At 43.9% G+C, this 18,292-nt stretch overlaps 1 protein-coding gene across 4 annotated transcripts in view; it reads right to left on the bottom strand.

The window, feature by feature from the left end:
* Positions 1-234: 234 nt before the first annotated feature.
* Positions 235-18,292, bottom strand: part of PHF14 (PHD finger protein 14) — a 169,898-nt gene continuing 151,840 nt past the window's right edge. For 3 of the 4 annotated variants that reach the window (XR_011976477.1, XM_072650791.1, XM_072650793.1), the window contains one exon: positions 235-412. Coding sequence is in view for 3 of the 4 variants with exons in the window: in XM_072650791.1 (XP_072506892.1) it covers positions 338-412 (75 nt within the window). In the remaining variant the exon portion in view is untranslated. Of the gene's footprint in view, positions 18,266-18,292 lie in introns of all 4 variants that reach the window. The other variant, XM_072650792.1, reaches the window with a different exon arrangement.

Raw genomic sequence — 18,292 nt, 5'->3', positions numbered from 1 at the left:
GAAGAGGCCTGGAATTACCCTCAGCCCAGGGCGCTAAAGGCCTCTGGTCTCAGAATGATCAATTAGCTAGGGGCTTCTCAGTTCCAGGAGACAACCGGCTCTTTACATTATGATGAAAATGCACCCTCCCCCCCAAAAAAAAGTGGGGCATGGAAAACTATAATGGAAATGTGGCCATAAAAAGACAAAATACCTGCAAGAATCACAAAAAGAAATCCAGACACGGCACAAGACCCCATTCTCAACAGCTTTATTGAGAGCATTCTGAAAATTGTACACCAAGGACTCTATCCGCTACAACGTGCACCACTAACGTTCCTGGCAGTACAGGAATTCACTACTTCTTCAAGGGTTTGTGCTCTAGGCTAAGATCCTGGGGGGCCTCTTTTCTTTCTGCTTCATTTTCATCCTCCTGTAGAAAGGAATTAAAAAAAAAATTAAATGGCTATCTGTATTTGTGAACGTTTTAGCAAGAACTTAACAATTCTACTCAGGAGAAATTCTTCACTCTCTCTGTGAACACAGCTGCTCTGACATCCATTTACTCACTTCAAGGAACTCTGAAAATCTGGAGGGTGAAATTGGATGGTCCCAGCTTTTGGGGGGGATGTTATTTTTATATGACTCTGACCATGTTCTGCTTTTAAAATGAACATATTTCATCACTGTCCTCAAGAGGACTTCTGAAAAGATGTGCCAGTGAAAAGTGTTCTCACTCTCTCTTTTTTGAAAGCAGACACTTTTACTTTGCTATTTGATGAAAGATAATAAATCTAACTTCAGAGACACTTTATGTGCTGCGGCATGGCCGTCTGGTCCCATCTAGCATATTTTCTTGACAGGTCTGCCCATTTCCCAATTACTTGTACCACCATCTGTTATCTGAAGATCAGTCAGGTCTAAAATAGGAAACATGAGCATGTCAGGCAGGCGTGGGTTTACAATCTTCTACACCTTCAGCTCCAGGAGGAGGGAGCATAATTCACAGTGGGCTCCCTCCCTCCCTCCCTCCTTGGGAGGAAAGGGAGTGACATCATAGCACCTGTTTCCCTAGGTATGGCCAAGCATCGTGTGCCCAAAATGGAATGGTGACCTCCAGAGAATAAATCAGGAAAGACTGCCCAAGTATTTCTGGGGCTAGCGTGTCTCCCACACAAGTCTATGAGGTCTTTCATCAGCCCCTGAGCAGGAAGGCAATCCTGGCTTCAAAGTACTTCTGTGTTTCTAAATAAGAGCTGAAGACAAAAATGTTAACTGAAGCGCCCACATCAACTACCAAGCTCCTAACCCTCAGCCCCAGTGAGGTGAAAAAAGACTTTCACAAGCACAGCAGGGAACCCAGTGGCTGGCACAAGGATGTCTACTGCAAGCACATTTGCAGCCCAAGGCTTCACAGTCCCTCTGATTAGTGGGGGTAGGGGGACATTTGGGAGCTCTTCCTGATCCTACTCGCAGTAAAGAGGACACCCTGAGGATTTTCCTCATCCTTCCCTCCCCAGCTGCCTTCCTGAACTTCATCACCTCCAGGAACACCATTCTACCAAATATTCACCTCTGGATTATTTTCTGCCCCTGCTGCTGGGCTACATCCTGCCCCCTCACCAGGTGCTACCCCTTTGCAGATTATTTTTACATGCCATCCTTCTTTGTAAGAGTGACGGATATCAGGGTAATTCCATTACCACCCCCCTATTCTCCAGCCACACACAGAGTAACTCAAGGTCTGATGCACAAATGACGTCCTCTCCTGGCCCATCTGCACACTTCACTAAAATGACCTGCGCAGGGCAGAGCAGCCCAGGTTAAGACGAGGCCCGTACAGGAGCCTCAAGCAGCCACAGAAGCAGCTCTCCTGGGCACCAAATGAACGAAGCCTTTGTTACAGGAATAGCTCTGGGGACATGGAGCAGGTAGACAGGCCTGGCTCTCACATTCCAAACTTTAACCCTAACCAAGACTACACCATCGGGGTTCTGTTTGGAGGGGTCAGCCTCTTTTCCAAACACTGTAAGGCTCTGGATCTCAGTCCCTCCGTGTCCCTTTCCTCCTCGTGTGTACAAAGGAGGTTGGCTTATATTATCACTTGGGTGCTTCTGAACATGGAATCCTAGGAAATAAGAGCCCTGAAAAATGAAAGGCAAGTGATCCAAGGACCCCACCAGCTACTTACTGCTGGGCATTGGAGAGGGTCACAAACTTGCAGCATTAGACTGCAGAGGTTGAAGCTCTGACCAGGAAGGGCCGGAGGGTGGAGCCTGCCTCTGCGGATCATCTCAGGGACTGCTCTGACACGTGGCTTCGTGGACGCTCACAAGCAGCCCCCAAAGCATGAACTCACGCAGCCACCACAGCCAAGTCTTCCTCTGAATGGCCGACCTTGTTCATTTCTGCGGGTGCCAGGCCTAGAGGCCTGTGGGCTACCCGAGTCTTCTTACCTCACCTCCGAGGTCTTCGGTTGGCCAAAACCAGATGCTCATATGAGAGAAAGGACGTTCCAGAGTCGAACAAGGGTTGAGCTTTATTTCAGGGTCTCGGTTACAAGTGCAGGGGGGTCTTCCTTAGGAGGAAGAGGGGGAGATTTCCTAAGGAGGCTAAGATCTTAAGGGATTGGAAGTAGAAGTACAAGCAGGGAGAGAGGGGGAGGGGAGAGAGGAAAGAAGAAAGCGGAGCCTACTGTCCTCTTGGCTCCTCACGTGCTAAGAGAGCTTTCAGGCTTCCTCAATCCTACTTAACCTTCAGCCGCATAGTTTGCATCTGAATACCGTGCTGTTAGGTAACTAGGTGTGCCCAGATCCGGGACAATCTCGAGGGCGGGGAGATCTCTCTCCCATCACGTTTCTCACGGGAAGAGGCGGAATTACTCGAGATAGCTCGGTTCACCTCGATTCCCTTCCGTTTCCTGGGGGGTTCTCGTGAGAGCTCTAAGATTTAGAAGCTCCCACCTTTACCTGCCCGAGACTGTCCACACGGAATTGAGCTTCCAATCCCAACATGCGGGGAACTATTTCCGCTCCTTATAGTGTCAGAGCTCCTTTTCTTGTGGCCCAAAGTGGCTGAACATGCTCACAGTGGCACGTGCGCGATTAGTCCAGGGGTTTCTGCACCTCTCCCCACATCGGAGCCACAGAAATCCTGGAGCAGGGACGCAAAGAGGAACAGTCGCGGGGGGTCCAACTCTGGCAATCCTTCCAACAGCGAGGGCATTAATCTGCTTGGAACTGCCTTCCAACGGGGACCAGAGCTTTACCCTTGCCTGGTCTTCCCTTCTTATCTCAGTGGGCTGAAGACGACGTTGCCCGCTTCCGAAGTGTCAAAATGCCACTGGTGCTCATCACAGCCCCGGGAGGTGAAGCCGACTCTCCCCCGTGACACGCTCAGCCCCATTGGCTTCTTCCTTCTTTCGGGAGATGACAATTCCCCTCACCTGGAGGCTCCTGCCCAGGTGGGTCTGCACCCAGAGCGCGGCAGAGGCACACCTGGGGGTCTAGCTCATAGGCAACTGGGCGCCAGGTGCCACATTTCCTTAGGAACAAAGTGTAAGTGAAACCTTTTAGTGTTTCCATTTACCTACACAAGAGGAGTAGCTCATGGGGCAGCTTCCTATTTGCAAACAAGGCAGGCAGGAAAGCCCTAGGGAAACTGACCTGAATGCCCAGGTGAGGTCTCTACTCTTTCAGGTATACCTACCTCTCCAGCAAGCTAGCTGATGTTCATCTACTATGAAATTAAAACATCTGTCCTGTTTGTTTATGCTGTCCTAACTCAGAAAGAGGGCAAAACGCATCTGCCAGATGGTCAATCTATCCCTCCCACCTCCACCCCAGCACAAATGCCTGGCGGTCAAAGGCTGCGGAGAGTAGAGAGTCAATCTTAACACGTTAACACTGTTTTAGAATTTTTTTGGTTTGTCTTACAATCTTCTCTGAGTAGTCGAAGGCAAAACCACTCTAACGCAGTCCACATGGATAGCCAAAGCCAGATGCCCTTTAAGAACGTTAAAAACAAAACAAAGTCAACCACTATCACCACCAAACCAGGCAGGTGTGAGGTCTTTCAGTGAGATGCACGAGGCTGGGTTAATGCTACCCAGCATGGGGTATTTAATGCCTCTTAAAGGAAAGGCACATGTGGAAAAGCAATAAAGAGACAACTAGCCTGGCTGTGGAATCCTCCACGGTTTTGCAGACAAGACTCAGGGAGAGAAAACCTCCCTCCCTTCCAGCACCTCTAGGAATCTGCTGGCACTGCCCAATGGGAGAAAATTTATCTCAATATGTGAAAAAAATATTGACCCTAATGAACACATTTTAGGCCAAATAAGCCGACTGCACGCTTCTGACCAAAATTAATTAGAGTTTGTAATGTTCTACAAGTTCACTATAATTCTTTAAATGGAGCATGTATTTCATAGTAATAAACACTTGGTTCATTAAGTCAAGCGCACGTGTGTGACATGCTACACAGAGGCGGCCAGCCGTTGTTCTGTTCTCTGGGACACAGTTTTCCAAGGCCCTGAATAAGCAATTGAAGACCACAGTTAAATTCGCTGAGCTTGCAGATTTACCATTCTTATTTCATTTAATACAAAGAGCAATTAATCTCCTACTTTATAACTGGATTCCAACTCTAGTGGTCCATGAGAGATATTGAAATGAACTTACAGGAAACGCTTAATTAAATTTACTGTAAAAAGCTCCAGTGAAATCTTTTCTTGTGTTAGAAGAAGTTGAATATTTAACTAGAAAATATAAAGGTCCAGTATGAAATCACACTTGGAAATTCTTAATAACCTCAGCCAAAATATGTGTGGCATTAAATATAATAACCATTTGAAATAATTTTCAAACTTAGTTTTTCTCTTCCTGGTGGCTTAAAAGAGTTCATTAAAATGGCTAGTTTTAATTTAGTACTGGTGTTGATTGCCCAGATCCCTTTGGCAGGCAGCAAATATAACAGGCAGGCAGACCATAAAGAAATTAGCATTTGATTCACAGAGGTAATCAACTTCCAATTCTTCTCTGGGGGTTGACAATTTCTATTTTTGAAAGTCAGTTTTATGGATGTCTCTTGTGTTTTACTGGCCACTTATGCATGTGGTCAAGCCTACATTGTCTGTTTTCTCCTTTCCCTTTCCTCTCTTCACCCCTCGGTGGCACCAATACTGGTACTTTCTAGTCTGGTGCTCAGTGAACATTTCTATTTCGGGGGAGCAGGGAAGAGGGAATGATGGGGCTTCCTTGAGCCGGCTGAAACTGGCCCATTGTGGGACTCAGCACACCTTCAGGGGAAGTGGGAAGTTTACAAGGAAAAATAAAAAAGCTGTTTCTTCCAGTGTGATCATAGTATGTGCCATCGAAGGAACTAGCCACATGAAACTCCCATCATCAACATTGTAAGATCACATTTAAAAATTTTACAATAATCTCAGGCTGGACTCCAATTCTAGGTCAGTTTCCGAGATATTTTGTGCAAAGGACCTGCCCTTAGCCTTGGTCACCCAGAAACTTCCTGGAGATGTCATGGCTCACACCTAAGGGCTAATGAGTTCCCAGTCATTGCTGGGGGTGTTGAAAATGAAACTCATGCCTTAGGTATGGTTGGATTAATGAACCACTCTGAGGTCCTTGACAACTCTGAATCTGATTCCATGACCAAGAAGCAATTCAGGACATCCATATGTATACACTTTGCCACTCATCTGCCAACAGATATCTTAAATGTCTAGAATCACTTGGGGAGCATTTTCATTGGCTTTGTTTGTACAAAAACTTTTCATTTTAATTTAATCAAATTATTCATTTTGCATTTCATAATGTTCTCTACCTTTTGTTTGGTCAGAAATTCCTCCATTCTCCATAAATCTGACAGATAAACTATTCCCTGTTCTCCTAATTTATTTATAATATCAGTCTTTATATCTAAATCATGTACCCATTTGAATTTTATTTTGGTGCAATGTCAGATGTTGTTCTATGCCCAGTTTCTGCCATACTATTTTCCAGTTCTCCTAGCAGTTTTTCTCATAGTGAGTTCTTATCTCAGAAGCTGAAGTCTTTGGGTTTATCAAACAACAGATTACTATAATCATTGAGTACTCCACATAAACACTGACTAATCTATTCCACTGATGTACTCCTCTATTTCTTAGCCAGTATCAGGTGATTTTGATGATTGCTGCTTTATAATACAATTTAAGATCTCATATGGCTAGGCCACCTTCCCTAGCATTTCTTTTCATTAACTTCCTTGATATTCTGGACCTTTTGTTCCTCCAGATGAATTCTGATATTATTTTTTCTAGCTCTATAAAATAATTTTTGGTAGTTTGCTACAGCACTGAATAAATAAATTAATTTAGGTAGAATTGTCATTATTATAATTAGCTTGGCCTACCCACAAGCAACTGATGTTTTTCCAATTATTTAGATCTGACTTTATTTGTGTGAAGTTTTTGTAACTGTGTTCATATAGTTCCTGGATTTGTTTTGGCAGGTAGACTGTTGGGGGTCATTTTCAATCACAGGCCTCTCTGAACATCCATTATCTGACACACTAATTGGGAGAGCCTTGAAATATTCACCTTAGCAACAAGGCTGCCACAGCTCCATCCATAAGAAATTCATACAGGACACTGATTTCTCATCTTTACCAGGAGACTATTCATGAAAGTGTGACTCTCTGGCCATGGTAATGACCCTGCCATTATACAGAAACCAGAGGGATGTAAATTAATGGCCACAACAAGGAGATCAAACCCAGAAAATATATGAGTTGGCCAACATTTGATGCACAGATAGCAGCCAAATGCTACATCAGGTTAGAATATAAACTCATCTGTAAAATTACATGAAGGATGGATAATTGTGAATGGCATAATGCCATAAAGGGGAAAGAAGCAGTAGAAGAAAAAGCAGTTTAACGAAACTTTGGCAAGAGATTCAAAGTCATCTCAAGGATCTCAATTCATTTATGGATGAAAATGGGAAGATAAGAAGCAAAATGGAAAAGCTCTTCAGATTGTTTTCATAAACTACCTTCACCAATGAGGACAGCAGCTCTTCCATAGTTGTGTTCTAAACACTCACTGTCCCCCTCACCATCTGTATGCAGAAATGGCATTACCTTGACAATGAAGCTGTGAATTGGTCATCCAGAAGAACAATCTGGAAATACACCCAGAAGACTATAAAACTGGGCATACCTTCTGACCCAGAAATATCACTGCTAGTTCTGTATCCAAAGAAATCAAAGACAAGGGAAAAGGACTCACATGTACAGAAACATTTTATCATTTTTTTTTTGTGGTGGCAAAAATTGAGGGATGCCCATCAATTGGGGAATGGCTGAATAAGTTGTGGTATATGATTATAACATTACTGTGCTATAAGAAATGCCAAGCAGGATGATTTCAGAAAAATTCGTAAAGACTTACATGAACTGATGCAAAGTGAGCAGGATCACGAGAACACTGCACACAGTAACAGCCACACTGTACAACAATCAGCTGTGAATGATTTAGTAATTGTTCAACACAACGAGCCACCAGAATTCCAAAGGAGTTATAATTATTTTTTTAATGCTCAACCTCCGGATGGAAAACTAATGAACTCTAAATGCAAGCTGAAGCACTTTTTTTTTCCTTTCTTTACTTTTCTTGCTTTTTTTTTTTCACAGAAATGTTTTGCATGACTTTACGCATGATGAGTATCCTATGTCCTCAATAGTGGGGGGAGGGGGAGGAGGGAGAGAATTTGCAACTGAAAATAAAAATAAAATTTATATTTCATCCACCTACCCCCCAACCCCCAAAGAAATGGCACTAAACGGCATAAAGAAAGAAAAAGCAGCCGCAGCAGACATGCACATAAATGAAATATATGCCAGAGGAGACATAGTTGGGAGACTGATAGGATTTATCGAGGGCATGGAAAAGAATCTCAGACCATATCACGATCTAAATAAGGCTACTGTGATCAAAGCAGCAACCACCAACTTAAATGGTAAATTTCCCACTTACAGAGAATCATCTATTTCCAAATCAAGGGCATGCTCGAGGAGGGCATTATGAACAAGCGGCTCTTGCAAGCAATATTGAGTCATGGACCGTGTCTTTATTATTCTGCAACTAACCGAAGGATACAGAGAAGACAAGACACCATGGTCATTAATTTTTCTTTTATTTTGAAAAAAAATATCTAACAGAGCAAAGTGCTGCCTTAAGGGCACTTTCTCACCAAGGTGCCCCCATCCATACAGTACAAATCATTCCAGACTCCTCGAAAGATAAAACCCCAAAATGACTCTCTGATCACCAACACTGAGAGAGACATGTCAGCTAATAACACTGCTGACCAGTGGGTAGAAGATCCAGTGAGGAGCCTATGTAGAGGAGGAGGCCCTCAATGTGCTCCTATTCCCAGAGGACACTGCCTTGTTGAAAGAAGGTAGGCCTAGGACACCAAAGGGCCTCCTATTTGGGATCTGTGACCACTCTAAGGTGTCTAGTGCATCAATTATGATGTATTTTTGAGTGGACAACCTCCAGGATGTGACTACTGGCATGTATATCTGGATCAGGTCATATGAACGAGCAGTGAGTTGGACCCAGAGCTAACCTCGAACAGGAGACTGGGATGGTTTGCTTTGAGGAAACTGCAGGGATCCTTTAATGCCCTAGAGCCTCCCCTGGAAATGAGGGTTTGCTTTTTTAATGCCAATGTGTCACTGAGGTTGCTGTATGCCAAGATGGGAAGAGAGCTGCTTCTGACCAACTAAAAATGGCACTGGGGAGCACAGGAAAGTGACAACATACTCTTGAGGAAGGCCTCTACAGGACGTCACCCAGGGAATGTAGGCAAGGCTGCCCTCATGGCAAGCAAGGTGAGAGGTAACAGGGCTCCCGAGGGTTTCACTGGCTTCTCTGGGATGGCCTTTAGCATGCTAGGTGGAGCCTGTGGAGTGAACTTATGGCAGGGACAGACGAGATGCAGAGATGGGCTGGGAACTGCCTGACCAGAGGGGATGCCCAAATCGATGTGGTCCAAGATCCACTGAGTATCTGGCTAGCCTGTTCTGGTCAGAAGATGGCTGCAGGACTGTGTTCCATTCTGGTCCAGCAGTGGAGAATATCAAAAGTTGCTTTATGCCACTGGGGGCGCCACAGGGCACAGAGTACTGGACCTGGAGTCAGGAAGACCCAAGTTCAAATCCAACCTTAGACACATACTAGCTTTGTAACCTAAGTTAAGTCACCTAACCGCTGCCTACCTCAGTTTCCTCAATTGTATATGGGGATACTAACAGGATCTCCCTCCCAAGGTTGTTGTGAGGATCAAACAATATCTTTGTAAAGTGCTTTGCAAACTTTGAAGCGCTACATAAACGCACACTATTATCCTTATTATTAATGATGACAGCTTATCTGGACTGCAGAGCTGGAAGAGGCCCCTCGTCCAACCTCGGGAGCTGCAATTCCCTTATCAACATCCAGAATCAATGGCCATCCAGCCTCTCCTGGAACACACGCGAGGGAGGAGGAGCCTTCCCAAGTGGCCAAACAAAACAAGTCCACCCCCCAGACCACACGACAACCCAACACCAGGTGGCACCTAGGATATTCCAGCCCAGTTTTCCCCTCTCCTGGCTGAAGAGTCTCACTGTTCTCCAAAGAATCCCTGGGCCCCGGAGCTCCTGAGCATCCTTTGGAAGATGTGGTGCAAAGGAGTGAGCCCCAGGCCTCGAGGTGGCCCACTAACCCTAACCCTTCCTGCTGGATGCCAGGCCTCACACCACGCTGCTCACGAAGGCCCTGCTCGTTCTGGTTGCTGTATCTCACACTTACTGTACTGAGCTTGAAACTGACAACAACTAAATCTCTGAAAAAAATTATTTTAAGAAATCATTTAAATTTGATGGATGCTCTTTTAACATCATTCACTTCCAAACGTAGCCCCTTCTCCATTTCCAACCCCAGCACCCATTTCCTTCTTTGTAACAAAAATAACAAGGAGAAGCCTTCACTCAAGTCAGCTGCCGTGTCTGCTCCCTTCAGCAGCACACGCAGCATTCCACACCCCTGGCTCCCCACTTTTCCAACACAAGGCTGAAGGTGTTCTTCATCTTTCACTGGGGTCAAGTTTGGTAGTTGTAATGAAACGATATCAGATTCTCTCAGGTCTTTAAAAGACCTAAGTGCTCACGTGGGTCCATCTTTACTTGTGAAGCTAATGTTTTTTTGACTCAGGTGTGAATCATATTTAGATATGACTTATGGTATTGGATCAATATTGACTGGACCAGAGAGCATCTAAGATTCCTTCCAAATGCCAAAAAGAGGATTCCTATATAGCTAATAAGCAATGTTAAATACAAAAACAGACCAGTAATTTTCAAATGGACAATTATGACTCAATTTTCCAATTTGAGTATTTATAACAAGTGGCTATTATTTTTTTTCCAAATTGTTTGGGAACTTTATTCTAGTTCATCAGGAGATGTCAACTTGTTTCTCACAAAAGCTAAATCAAACCTCTTTACTCTTGATTCAACTAATTCCCAAGATCATTACATTCAAAGTGACCAATGATGTAAGGTTCTAAAGCAAAACAGGACAAAATAATCCACCAAGGACATACAAAAATGGTGTCAGAAGCCTGAGGGACCCAGGCATGTTCCCCACCAGACAGTGAAGCTACATGCCCTGAGGCAGGGTTCTAAAGGCTAGGGTCCTGCAATGGGACATGTCATTAGGAGGGCCATGAAGTGAGTACTACTTCCCACTCTCACCAAAAATCCATGTGATCAATAAGGCTGCATGGGGGCTCCATCCACTCCCTTGGGATGTCTGTGCTGCTGTCCTGTACTTGGGAGAAAGGGCTGCCCATGGGTCAAAAGAAGTGCTGGATCACTGTGTATCCATGGCTGGTTCCCTGGCACAAGGGCCTCAGGAACAGTCAGTGGGCATGGAACATGGATTGGGAAAGGCCTGCGGCATGTTGGAGGGATCTCTTGTGGAGTACTTATGGAAGGACAAAGCTTACACAGACTGGGTGGTAATTTGCACCACTGAAGGGAATACCCACTCTCCCATCTGGGAGGATAACGAAGGCTTCTGGGAAAAAGTAGCACCTGGCCTAACCCTGAAGGAAGGGAAGGATTCCAACAGGTGAAGATGCTGCACCAAAATATGCTCCATAATTATTTGAACTTAGTAATAAGAAATATACTTTAAAGAGCTCAAACTTTGAAAAGTCAATCTAAAAATGCTGTATCCTCAGAGAATGTGTCCCTTTCAAGCTGGATGCTCTTTTCCCCAGAGTGAGCCATTAATCTTCATATTTCCTCTGGAAATTAATAGCTCATTAGACACTCAAGTGACGCAACTCCTACAGTACATTAGTTTTTCATGGTTAGGACCAAGGGAAGTTCATCTTGCTTTAAGAAAATTTAAGCCATTAAAAATTTTTAGGAAATTTCATAAGATAAATAGAAGTACTGAACCTGCAACGTCAACAAAACACCATAAATATGGGAAACTCAGCCTAATCCTCACATCCTAACCCTTGTGAACAAGCAGCCTGCTGGTGACAAGATGACGCCATGCCAAACACCCAGCCTCTGCCTAAGAGGGACAGAACAAAACTAGTCAGTGAGACCAACCAGCCAAGTACAACTCTAGGTTGATCTCCCTCTACTACTAGAAGCATAGTGCAGGCTTGTCCAATAAGAACTCTCTCCCATTCCCAAGGACCTGATCTTCCAGGAGGCACATGGGATGAGGCCTGCTGGGCACCAGGTGGCATTGTCCTTCAGATGGAGGTGGGCCCCTTCCCATTCTGTGACTCTCATGGCTGGTCGGTCACACAAGGCAGTCTTTTATTCTGTCTCCTCTGCCCAATCCTCTTTCATTCATACACAGCTAGGCTTCTACTTCATGCTGGGGTCCCTGTAACAAATAGGCACCAGAACACTCATCAAACTGAGTGAATCAGCAACTCCCCTTTTCAAGAACCCAAAGATCTGACCATAGAAATCACACATGACACCATCAATGACTAAAAATGCTACATCGTTGTTATTTCTTATTAAGAAACATGAACGTTCAGTAGATTATGGAAAAGGCCCAGTGTCTTCAGAAAGTTTTTAAAAGCTTAGATTCCAAAGCTTCCCTGTATTTATATAAAGAGACTGCATAACAAGCACCACATAATTCCATTCTCCTATTACTACATAATATTAAATTAGAATATTAAAAGAGAGTAAATAAAAGATCACAAAGTCATTCAATCATCATTGAAAGAGGAGTTTGACCTAGAACTTAGTGGCAGAAAGAAAAAAATTAGTTTGTGAGAATGGGATCTCTCTTACCACACTTTGGTTATCTTAGTAATATCAATTATCATAGGAAAACACAAAAGGATTTCTGAAATATTGCTACATAATTGATCCCATGCATATGAATTAGCTATGTGGCATTCCTATTGGAGATAAAGATTTCAATTAAATTGTTTGGGGAAGTTGGTGGGTGTGCTCCTCTTCTAGGACTGAAGATCCCTCACAGCACCCTAGTCAGGATCTATAAACCTGCCATTATTTCCTCCATTTCAGAGGTTCCAGGGAAAACAGTAGAGGCAGAGAACGGGTCAGGAGATATTGAGAGTGCTTTAGAAGTAAAGTTCTGATGTGACTCTGGGAGGACGGTTCATTTATTCCCCAAATCCAAATCCACTTGTAAAGAGGATTTATAATCAAAGTCCATAGCTTTTTCATTTCTTTGACAGCTCCAAACACAAAACTTTCCATTCCAAGGGAGGCAGAAGAAGCATCTCTCTATACAAAGCAGTACTGAGCCAGAGTTAAGAATGACTTGGGAAGCTCTTGAGGTCTTTCTGAGAGTTTAAACTTGAGAGTCTAAATAGAAAGCATGCAAAATCAACTGGTACGCTGGCTTCCACCCTAACAAAACTGAGGATAGTATTCTAAATTAAAATAGCTAAGAAAGCTTCAGGTTTTGATGTAAAGGGCATATATACACATGATAAGTATTTCTTCAACAGATCACTTAAGCAGGCAGAGGATTTCATCTTGTTTTGGTTTTTTAACATGAACAATAGTTGAACCCAGAGTTTAGCAGGGGAAGGAAAATGTGCTGGACTGCCTTCAGGAAATGGAGAAACTTCTCCAATGACCTCTAGCTCTCCCTGGAAAGAAAGGCCCATCTTTTTAATATCAACACACCAATAGAACTGAATGTGAATATGTTAAAAAGCAAGAGCATGGCCCAGGCAGGGTGCGAGCTGGTCCTCTGAAGATGACTGGGAGGAAAAGATGGCATTGAGCAAAGCCTCGTGGAAAAGGAGAGGCCTCCCCATGCTGAGAGCTCAGTTGGCCTGCTCCAATGTCAGAACCAAGAACCTGCATGTTACTAGGCACATGAAAGTCTAGGTGAGAGGGATGACATGGGTCTTAGTTGGCCCCAGTAGGCTGAATTAGGAGCACCAGGAAGAAGTTGCAGAAAGAATTCAATCTTGATGTCAGACAAAATTTCCTATCAATGAGAACTGCCTCTAAATGGCAGGGGCAGCCTTGGGAAGACATCACACGCTCCATTTGGAAGCCTCTAAGATGCTAGATCGTCACCTGTGGGGAATGCTGCTTGGGGGGATTCCTTTTGGGCATGGGCTGGATGACAAGGCCATCAAAGACCCTTCTAGGCTTAAGCTGTATGATCTGAAGTCCAGGATTCTTGCTTGTCTGTTGTGGGGATGGGAAGACATGGGCAAGCCTCATCCAGGATACAGAGGGGACAGAACAGGAAGGGTTGCCATCTGTGTCCCTGACCTCATTACATCATCTTCCCCATTTCCAAAATCTCCTACTGCTGTGCAGGCTCACCTCTCAAGTTCACAACATGTCATCCATGACTTCTCACTTATCCAGTCCTGTAGCAAGCCCTGTTTCTACCTTCCTAGCCTCTTCTACTCTCCACTCAGGTCCCATCTCCTCTTCTTGCCCAGACTCTGGCAGTCATCTTCTATTTGTCCACCTGCCTCCAGTTCTTCCCCTCCCCCATCCAATCCCACTTCCATTCAATACAGGTCTGTCAATACCCTTCCCCCCACTCTAGAATCATCTCTCACACCCTTTCTCGATTTGGGGGGTTTCATAATGTATGTTGGTCTTAGTCTAACTCAGTTATACTCATATTGGGGGGTACTAAGATGCCCAATCAAAGTTTGGAAATCAGTGGCCAAGGTCAATGATTGCTCCGGAGAGCAAGACTGGAAGTTGACAAAAAGTTTTTTCCAGGATCTTAGCATCCCCGAGAAGGAATTCCTCTCTTGAGAAGGAAGCCCCTTTCCATGTACGCTTGACTGTGATAAATGTCCTTTTTCTTTTTTCCTCTTTTAACATTTTTTTTTTTTTTTGGTCATTAGGCATGGCTCTCTGGGAGGTGGATTCCTGGTAAAATGCAGATGATGTAAAAGTGGAAAATACTGATGAAAATCTACTTTTTAAAGAATCCTGGCTTTTAGAACCCGGCCCTCCAGGCTACTGAATTTCAGAACCAGTACAACGGGCCGGCAACCAGAGAGGTAAAAATCCCATCATGTTTGGTTATGGTCCAGTCCCATTATTCCTCTTCCACAGCAAGGCCCTGGTGAGGACGCTCCCTCAAACACAGTAGACTAGTCCGGCTCTGCCATCGTCACCTCAGGTAGCTACCTGCCCAAGGCAAGGAAAGTCTAACTGGTATGTCCAGGGGGCACACACAGAAAAGGGAGAACCCAGGTGTGAAGGGTGGCCATGTGGAGCAAGGCCAGCTCTGTGCTGAGAAGCCTACACTGCTGCTAACCCCCAAACCTCCCAGGTTCATTTAGGAGAGAGCTCCCCTCAGGAAAAGGAGCCAATTAGACCCTCCTTGGATTCAAAGCAAAACCAAGTCCTTTAATACCATGAGTTTTAACTGTGCCTTAAGTTGTGAATTCAGTGTGAAGTAACTAACGTGCTTTATTAAATAAGTTTCACTGCCTTATCGCAGAGTAATTAATTTCTTATAGTGCATTAATGGAATTCTTATCATCAGGAATATGCTAATGCAGTTTGAAAGCTGAAACCACCATGTGACCAATTAGAAGATTTGTGACACTTGGGAAATTGGCTGCATGTCACGTAATTATTTTGTGACCTATCAGTTAACTTCCAAAAACAGAACAGCTTCATTTTTTAAATCTTACAGAATGCTTCCTTTAAGGAAGCTCTGGGGTACAGAAAGGAAATCACCATCCCTTCCCTGGTCTCAGTTTAGGTCTCAGACATGATAAATGCCAGGGTTTCTCCCGGCCTCAATCTCAATGTTTCTCACCTGATAGGTATCATTTTAAAACCTTGCCCCAAACCTATGGGTGAAGTGATAACCCATGCCAACTTGGAAGGCTCCTCTTCCTCGGCATACTAGTCTCCCCATATCCACACCAGGTCTTCTGTGCCTACCAGAGTCTCTGGCCCAGTCACAAGTTGAAGACTCTGGTGTCTCCAGACTATAGCCAAGTCTACCAGGCATCCACAGAAGGTGTTCACAATTGCCATCTCACCAGGAGCAAGGGGCTACTCCTTGGGCTGGGACAGAGGACAGGGGACACTGCAGAACAGCCAACTGTGCTGGAATGCCTGGCTAGATTTAATTTGAAATCAGCACTGATTTTAGAACTAGCTTGAAAGCAAGATTTCCTTTGATATATGATCATCTGCATGAAAACAGACTCTGCTGTTTGGTTAATTTTTAAGGAACTGAATTAGAAGTGATGCAAGAGGACTATTTCTTTTGATTACGAATCACACTAGAAAAAACCAAGGTGATTAAGTCCGAAAAAAAAGACATTCCCTTTTCAGCAATCCTCAATTACCCACAGAGAGTGCATGACAAGTTAAAAATCCTGGGTCAGCTTCCCCTTACTGCCCAGCACACTACTCTCTCTTACCATCAAGGCAATGTACAGTAATAAAGGGTTGGTTAAGTGAACATATTCACAAATACTGATGTCACAAAAGGAAGATGCATTTGACGATTGCTTCCATGGACTTTGGGACGACATGACATTTTGCCTTTCGTGTGAGGGTTCCTTTCCATTAGCATGGAATACCCAGCATTCACACAGTTGTGGAGAAGATGTATTTAAAAATTAAGTATGAAAAAGAGAAAGACTCACAGAGATGGAGTGAGGCCTCAAGCATTCTAACGACAATGTTCTTCCACAGAAGTGGGAAACTGGTAGTACCCATTTGTAACCAGCTTGAGGATGCACTGCCCTTCATGTCAGGAATCTGCTGCCCTTGGATACAAGGCACAGTCAGACCTGGCCCACGTTTGGGGCCTTCTAGCTTGGTGGGACACAGCAGAGTATGAGTTCCATGGTCATCTCTGGCAGGACAAAGCACCAGAGAAGATTTTGGGTGGGCAGATTATTCAGAAAATTGCCACATGGTCCAAAATTGTTTGTAACAGATGAAAACACAAGGAAAACGAATATTTTCACAAGCAAAAACAGAAAAATGACCATTCTTCTTTTTTCAACCTGTTTAGAATGTCAACAAAAGAATAATTCATTAACTTAAAAGTAACTAAATGCATTGATGCCCAGGTTGTTACAATTAGTTTTCAAAGAGATGAATCCAACTAATTAAAAGATGCCCAATTATTAGGACAAGAAAAAGGTTTTCCCTTAAAGAAACAGGGTTGCTTTCTGTACCTTGTTTTCTTTGAAGTGACTTGAAAAGTGCCACCTAAGTCATCATAAAAGATGCTGACAAAATTTTCTCAGAGGTAGCTGCATGTACAGTAGATAAGACCCTGGGCAAGTCACTTAACTGCTACCTTGCCTCAGTTTCCTCAGTTATAATATGGGGATAAAAACAGGGCCTAGCTCACAAGGTTGTTGTGAAGATCACATGAGACATATTAATAAAGAACTTAACACAGAGTCAGTTTAGTAAACGTTCATTCCCATCCCTCTACTGGGCAGTCCCACTTTCCTCCACACATTGTGACATAATGTAGGTTATCAAAAAGCCAATCCAAATTCCCTCAAAGGAACAGTCCCAAGTGGTGGCTGAGTCCTGGGACTCAGGGACAAAAGGCACAAGAACTTGGTTGTCATTTCTCTCACAGTCATCTGAATATGAACAATAGCCTGAAGATCTCAGTCCACTTTCCTGTACTAATAAAATGATACTATTTATTGTGCAAGGAAAAAAGAATTATTACAAAGAATCTTAAAGCATGCATTATAGCTCTATTAATGAAGTCATTAATCTGATGACAGCGAACGCAGTAAGAGTCATTTAGCATTAGCAATAGCTACGGTAAATGTAACTGCCTTTGCATTAGCATATTTCATTATCAAATACTTCCTAAAATGGTACATTTAACTATATTTATTTGATTAGAAAAGTGATTCTTATAATAAGAAGTTTGGCAAAATGTATATCCATGCAGAATATCGTTTGGGGAGAAAAATGCTCTAAAATGACAGAAAGGCTCATTACTTTATTAGGATTGCTTCTGCTGCTAACCAGGGATGTGCACTGCAGTAAATTGCTAACCTCTCGGGGACTCAGTTTCTTCAGCTGTGCGCCTGGGGAAGGTGATTGCTCAGATCTGACGCTATATACAACATTTCTGGAGAGAGAGCCCAGCTGCCAGGTAACATTCCATCTCAGTCAAGTACCTGGGGAGCACAGGCATTGCTATGCCCTGGTCAGAAGTTTCTCTGAGGTCACAATATCATGAAGAAAGCATCTTGATTTTTAGGCTGGAGACCATCACTAACCCTAAATGCTGCCCCCAAGGTGGCCATGGAAGCTGACAGGCACTTAGTGAGGTGGAGCCCCTTCCAATGAACACAGAGAGAGGGCCATATGGGCTTTACCAAGACTAAGAGCCAGCAGTCACTAGTTTAATGACAATTAAAATAACAAGAAAAGGGAGGTCTTCGTACTACAAAGTGAGTAGGAGGCAAACCTCTGTCATTTAAGAACTAATAACGGGAGTGGTGGAGGCTAATCACGCGCCAAGATGTTGCAGGAGGCTTTTTAGAAGGGCTGAGGCCAACAGGGTGAAGTGAATTGCCCAGCTAGTAAGTGCCTGAGGCTGGATTGGAACTCAAGATGAGTCTTCCTGACTCCAGGCTGGGTGGTCCATCCACTGTAGCGTCCTCTAGCTGTGATGATCTTAGTGACCCAGCTTGGTCCCTGGACAATCAGGGCTCTGAAGAAAAATTAAAAAGGAAGTTCT

Source organism: Notamacropus eugenii, chromosome 3 (assembly GCF_028372415.1).
Source record: "Notamacropus eugenii isolate mMacEug1 chromosome 3, mMacEug1.pri_v2, whole genome shotgun sequence".
Taxonomy (NCBI): domain Eukaryota; kingdom Metazoa; phylum Chordata; class Mammalia; order Diprotodontia; family Macropodidae; genus Notamacropus; species Notamacropus eugenii.
Note: the sequence above shows the minus strand (reverse complement) of the source record. Positions and strands in the feature narration are given on the sequence as shown.